We start from the raw sequence: 6,758 nt of genomic DNA on the forward strand, positions 1-6,758 counted from the left end.
GGGAGAGAAAGGAAGTCACAACAGTGGTTTGTGGTAACTGCCTGGTAAATTAATCATGATTTACAATCAAACCACTCGTCCACTTTTTGGGAAGATCCTCCAGAGGTTGGACAATGTGCAACAGTGAACAAGTGTGTGTGTGTTTCAAAGTCCATCACCTCTGAAAAAAAGTAATCATTAAACTTTACAGTGGGAATTGGGGAGGGCTTTTAAGGGCTCATTATGCAGACAGTAAACCACAGATCCTGCTGAACATCCTATTTGCATTGTCTTTCACACCATTGTCTTTCTTTTGTCTCTGGAATAGACTTCATCTGTGTTTAGGTGAAACTTCTGTATGTCAACGACCGTTACTCAGAGACTTGGTTCTAGAGTGTTAGAGACCTGGTTCTAGAGTGTTAGAGACCTGGTTCTAGGGTGTTAGAGACCTGGTTCTAGAGTGTTAGAGACCTGGTTCTACTGTTCTAGAGTAGATCTCCAGGAAGAGGACCAGGAGGACCATGCTGAAGAAGGTGCTGCTGGGTAGTCTGGGAGCAGCTCTGGTGCTGACTGCAGGCATCCTGTTGGGGCACTTCGGTATCCAGAGGGGCTCCACCGCCCCTGACTGGGTAATGGACGTGACACAGGACGTAGACGAGGCTCTCATCCAGAAGTTTATCGCAGAGGTGGACAACATTGCAATACAGGAGAACCTCAGGTCAGATGCTGGACATCAATCAATCAATTGCTCAATCAGAGCACATGCTGCTGGATACTTGTACCAGTGTTTTTAGATATCCCTGTATTCATCTCTAATCTTCCACATCTTTTTTTAATCTGTTGAAGCAGGTCAGGAACAATATGGGCCACACACACACACACACACACACACACACACACACACACACACACACGTCAAACGTCCACAGAGAGCATCTCTCTCATGATCGTTCCCTCGTCCCCATGTGTCTCTCCAGGGAGCTGACTAAAGTGCCCCACATGGCGACCTCGCCAGGGGACGAGCAGACGGTTCAGTACATGTTAAAGAGGTGGCAGGACCCAGACACAGGTCTGGACCAGGCCTGGAGGGAGGAGTACAAGGTCTACCTGTCCTTCCCAGACCCCAACACCCCCAACAAGGTCACCGTGGGTGAGTCATGGGCTTAGGGTGTGTCCTAACTATAACCCTGGTCCCTGGCCCATATCATATAGTGCACTGCTTTTAGACCCAGCGAGGCCCCCATGTAAAAGTCACGTTATACTTACGAATACTAGTAGTAGTTGTTCTTCTGCTTGGTGTTGTGTGGCATTAGGAGGTCAACCAGGCTTGGTGTTGTGTGGCATTAGGAGGTCTACCAAGCTTGGTGTTGTGTGGCATTAGGAGGTAAACCAGACTTGGTGTTGTGTGGCATTAGGAGGTAAACCAGACTTGGTGTTGTGTGGCATTAGGAGGTAAACCAGACTTGCTGTTGTGTGGAATTAGGAGGTAAACTAGGCTTGCTGTTGTGTGGCATTAGGAGGTAAACCAGGCGTGGTGTTGTGTGGCATTAGGAGGTAAACCAGGCGTGGTGTTGTGTGGCATTAGGAGGTAAACCAGGCGTGGTGTTGTGTGGCATTAGGAGGTAAACCAGGCGTGGTGTTGTGTGGCATTAGGAGGTAAACCAGGCGTGGTGTTGTGTGGCATTAGGAGGTAAACCAGGCGTGGTGTTGTGTGGCATTAGGAGGTAAACCAGGCGTGGTGTTGTGTGGCATTAGGAGGTAAACCAGGCGTGGTGTTGTGTGGTATTAGGAGGTAAACCAGGCGTGGTGTTGTGTGGCATTAGGAGGTAAACCAGGCGTGGTGTTGTGTGGCATTAGGAGGTAAACCAGGCGTGGTGTTGTGTGGCATTAGGAGGTAAACCAGGCATGGTGTTGTGTGGCATTAGGAGGTAAACCAGGCATGGTGTTGTGTGGTATTAGGAGGTAAACCAGGCGTGGTGTTGTGTGGTATTAGGAGGTAAACCAGGCGTGGTGTTGTGTGGTATTAGGAGGTAAACCAGGCGTGGTGTTGTGTGGTATTAGGAGGTAAACCAGGCGTGGTGTTGTGTGGTATTAGGAGGTAAACCAGGCGTGGTGTTGTGTGGTATTAGGAGGTAAACCAGGCGTGGTGTGGTATTAGGAGGTAAACCAGGCGTGGTGTTGTGTGGTATTAGGAGGTAAACCAGGCGTGGTGTTGTGTGGTATTAGGAGGTAAACCAGGCGTGGTGTTGTGTGGTATTAGGAGGTAAACCAGGCGTGGTGTTGTGTGGCATTAGGAGGTAAACCAGGCGTGGTGTTGTGTGGTATTAGGAGGTAAACCAGGCGTGGTGTTGTGTGGTATTAGGAGGTAAACCAGGCGTGGTGTTGTGTGGTATTAGGAGGTAAACCAGGCGTGGTGTTGTGTGGTATTAGGAGGTAAACCAGGCGTGGTGTTGTGTGGTATTAGGAGGTAAACCAGGCGTGGTGTTGTGTGGTATTAGGAGGTAAACTAGGCGTGGTGTTGTGTGGTATTAGGAGGTAAACCAGGCGTGGTGTTGTGTGGTATTAGGAGGTAAACTAGGCGTGGTGTTGTGTGGTATTAGGAGGTAAACCAGGCGTGGTGTTGTGTGGTATTAGGAGGTAAACCAGGCGTGGTGTTGTGTGGTATTAGGAGGTAAACCAGGCGTGGTGTGGTGTGGTATTAGGAGGTAAACCAGGCGTGGTGTTGTGTGGTATTAGGAGGTAAACCAGGCGTGGTGTGGTGTGGTATTAGGAGGTAAACCAGGCGTGGTGTTGTGTGGTATTAGGAGGTAAACCAGGCGTGGTGTTGTGTGGTATTAGGAGGTAAACCAGGCGTGGTGTTGTGTGGTATTAGGAGGTAAACCAGGCGTGGTGTGGTGTGGTATTAGGAGGTAAACCAGGCGTGGTGTGGTGTGGTATTAGGAGGTAAACCAGGTGTGGTGTTGTGTGGCATTAGGAGGTAAACCAGGCGTGGTGTGGTATTAGGAGCTGAAGTACTCCATGTTACTCTGTGTATGTTTTATACTCCTTGTGAAATGTCTTTGGTTGTTATTATTGCTATGGATATGATTTTCCCACTACTGTGTGTGTGTTTGTGTGTTGCAGTGAGCCCTTCTGATGCTGTCCTGTACACTGCCAGAGAGAAGGAGAAGGCATATAGTTCAGACCAGGAGGATCCTGAGGTGGTACAGCCCTATGCAGCCTACGCCCCCGCCGGACACCCAAAGGTAGGTCTTTACCCACCAACACACAGACAGGCAGACCAGGAGGATCCTGGGCCTATGCAGCAGACACCCAAAGGTAGGTCTTTACTCACCAACACACAGACAGGCAGACCTGGAGGATCCTGGGCCTATGCAGCAGACACCCAAAGGTAGGTCTTTACTCACCAACACACAGACAGGCAGACCTGGAGGATCCTGGGCCTATGCAGCAGACACCCAAAGGTAGGTCTTTACCCACCAACACACAGACAGGCAGACCTGGAGGATCCTGGGCCTATGCAGCAGACACCCAAAGGTAGGTCTTTACCCACCAACACACAGACAGGCAGACCAGGAGGATCCTGGGCCTATGCAGCAGACACCCAAAGGTAGGTCTTTACTCACCAACACACAGACAGGCAGACCAGGAGGATCCTGGGCCTATGCAGCAGACACCCAAAATGTCAATTTCTGAAGCAGATCCAAGGACGGTCATGTTCTTTATGTTATCTTTTCCACAGTTTATCAATGAAATGACCTGTTCTGGGTCAAACAACTCACCGTAGGCTAGTTATTTAGAATGATACCGTGTCTGTGTATAGACAATATGTGGACGGACGGACAGATGGGAAGAAAAGGAGACTTTCGTGATCTCTCTTTGTCCCCGAGGTTATTGGTTAACCAGTTTTATTTAGTTCATGTCATAAATGTCACCTCTCCGTGCCCCCCACTGGGACACGTCAAGGCACGACCTTTGAGGTTGTTAAATTCTTATTAAGATTTGAGATAATCCGAGGTCAAAGGGGAAGATGTTTTATGATGTGTCTCATCAGATAACATTCAAGTATCTTTATTGCATTGTGGTAAATTGCCACATCTCTTAGTCAAAACTCTAAACTAGATGATCAAAAAGGCAGTTCAAAACTCTTAACTAGATGATCAAAAAGGCAGTTGTTTCAAAACTCTTAACTAGATGATCAAAAAGGCAGTTCAAATCTCTAAACTAGATGATCAAAAAGGCAGTTCAAAACTCTTAACTAGATGATCAAAAAGGCAGTTCAAAACTCTAAGCACATTTTCAATTGACTAAGGACAACACAAAATCATACAGTCACTTTTTTCACCAAACGTAATGTTTCATCTTAGAAATAAATGTTTCACATTGCAGGGAGCTGCAATGTTCATATAAAGTAATTTCCTTTCGCTCACATTACTTTTGATATGCTTCTCTTATTTTTTGTTAAAATATATTTTCCTATTTACATAATCCGACTGCTCTTAACCGACGATCAGTTAAACTTTTGGTAAACCTATAGATTTGACATGTAAACTGATTTGTCTACAACAGAGTCTGAGTGGTTCACACTACTCCAATACATGCCATTTACATAGCAGATGTTTTGATCCAAAATGACAACAATCCACACATTTAGGTATGTGACCGCAGTGGGAATAAAACCCACAACTCCGGTGTTGCTAGTGCCATACTCTTGTGAACTGAGCCACTGTACAGGACCACTACAATATCAATCCAATGAAGTGTATCAACCTTGGATGACTGACAGTCACCACCCACCCATCTCGGGTGCTCCTCCTCCATTGTAAAAAAATATATATTTTCAAAGCTGTAGAAATTAATTTGTTAACATCTACGTTCGTGTTCAACACTTTTATTCTATGACAGACATCTTACTTTTAAGATTATATTATGTGAGCTACATTTTCCTCAAAGTTTTTTGTTTGTTTAGAGTACCAATGTTACTGTCCCCACGGCAACAACATGTCATTTTGCCCTTCAAAATTCAATTTCATTCCAATGGGGAGTGCCAATATGGACGGTGGCTTCAAAGCGTCTCCACGGCCATTATATAGCGTCGGCAATCCAGGGTTTATATTGATCATTGTTTCAATCACTTTGGTGCTATTTACTCAAGTGTGGCTTGATGGGAAACTAGTGCCTGCTAAACGTTATGTTTCTTTCATTTCATTTGATTACAGTACATCTATGTTGTAATTATATCTGAACAAAAATGTGATGTTCAGTCAATTTTTAATAGGTAGTGCAAGTATATTGCCTAATGTGAAAACAGTGGGATATACTGTAATCTACAGTACTGCACTGTACATTTAAAGAGCCACACTCAAGGTACTAAATGATATCATAACCGCCATCGATAAAAGACAGTACTGTGCAGCCGTCTTCATCGACCTCGCCAAGGCTTTCGACTCTGTCAATCACCAAATTCTTATCGGCAGACTCAACAGCCTCGGTTTTTCGGATGACTGCCTTGCCTGGTTCACCAATTACTTTGCAGACAGAGTTCAGTGTGTCAAATCAGAGGGCATGCTGTCCGGTCCTCTGGCAGTCTCTATGGGGGTGCCACAGGGTTCAATTCTCGGGCCGACTCTTTCTCTGTATATATCAATGATGTTGCTCTTGCTGCGGGCGATTCCCTGATCCACCTCTACGCAGACGACACCATTCTATATACTTTCGGCCCGTCATTGGACACTGTGCTATCAAACCTCCAAACGAGCTTCAATGCCATACAGCACTCCTTCCGTGGCCTCCAACTGCTCTTAAACGCGAGTAAAACCAAATGCATGCTTTTCAACCGATCGCTGCCTGCACCCGCATGCCCGACTAGCATCACCACCCTGGATGGTTCCAACCTTGAATATGTGGACATCTATAAGTACCTAGGTGTCTGGCTAGACTGCAAACTCTCCTTCCAGACTCACATCAAACATCTCCAATCAAAAATCAAATCCAGAGTCGGCTTTCTATTCCGCAACAAAGCCTCCTTCACTCACGCTGCCAAGCTTACCCTAGTAAAACTGACTATCCTACCGATCCTCGACTTCGGCGATGTCATCTACAAAATGGCTTCCAACACTCTACTCAGCAAACTGGATGCAGTCTATCACAGTGCCATCCGTTTTGTCACTAAAGCACCTTATACCACCCACCACTGCGACTTGTATGCTCTAGTCGGCTGGCCCTCACTACATATTCGTCGCCAGACCCACTGGCTCAGGTCATTTACAAGTCCATGCTCTGCCTGTGACTGGAACGAATTGCAAAAATCGCTGAAGTTGGAGACTTTTATCTCCCTCACCAACTTCAAACATCAGCTATCCGAGCAGCTAACCGATCGCTGCAGCTGTACATAGTCTATAGGTAAATAGCTCACCCTTTTTCACCTACCTCATTCCCATACTGTTTTTATACTGTTTTTATTTATTTACTTTTCTGCTCTTTTGCACACCAATATCTCTACCTGTACATGCCCATCTGATCATTTATCACTCCAGTGTTAATCTGCAAAATTGTATTATTCGCCTACCTCCTCATGCCTTTTGCACACATTGTATATAGACTGCCCATTTTTTTCTACTGTGTTATTGACTTGCTAATTGTTTACTCCATGTGTAACTCTGTGTTGTCTGTTCACACTGCTATGCTTTATCTTGGCCAGGTCGCAGTTGCAAATGAGAACTTGTTCTCAACTAGCCTACCTGGTTAAATAAAGGTGAAATAAAAAATAAATAAAAATA

The 6,758-nt window shown here is 45.8% G+C and overlaps 1 protein-coding gene across 1 annotated transcript in view; it reads left to right on the forward strand.

Annotated features, from left to right (window-relative positions):
• The first annotated feature begins 241 nt into the window (after positions 1–241).
• Positions 242–6,758, forward strand: part of naaladl1 (N-acetylated alpha-linked acidic dipeptidase like 1) — a 29,987-nt gene continuing 23,470 nt past the window's right edge. The window contains exons 1-3 of the mRNA XM_052479544.1: positions 242–697; positions 957–1,129; positions 3,103–3,224. Coding sequence (XP_052335504.1) covers positions 501–697; positions 957–1,129; positions 3,103–3,224 — 492 coding nt within the window. The 5' untranslated portion in view covers positions 242–500. The remainder of the gene's footprint in view (positions 698–956; positions 1,130–3,102; positions 3,225–6,758) is intronic.

Source organism: Oncorhynchus keta, chromosome 25 (assembly GCF_023373465.1).
Source record: "Oncorhynchus keta strain PuntledgeMale-10-30-2019 chromosome 25, Oket_V2, whole genome shotgun sequence".
NCBI classification, from domain to species: Eukaryota; Metazoa; Chordata; class Actinopteri; order Salmoniformes; family Salmonidae; genus Oncorhynchus; species Oncorhynchus keta.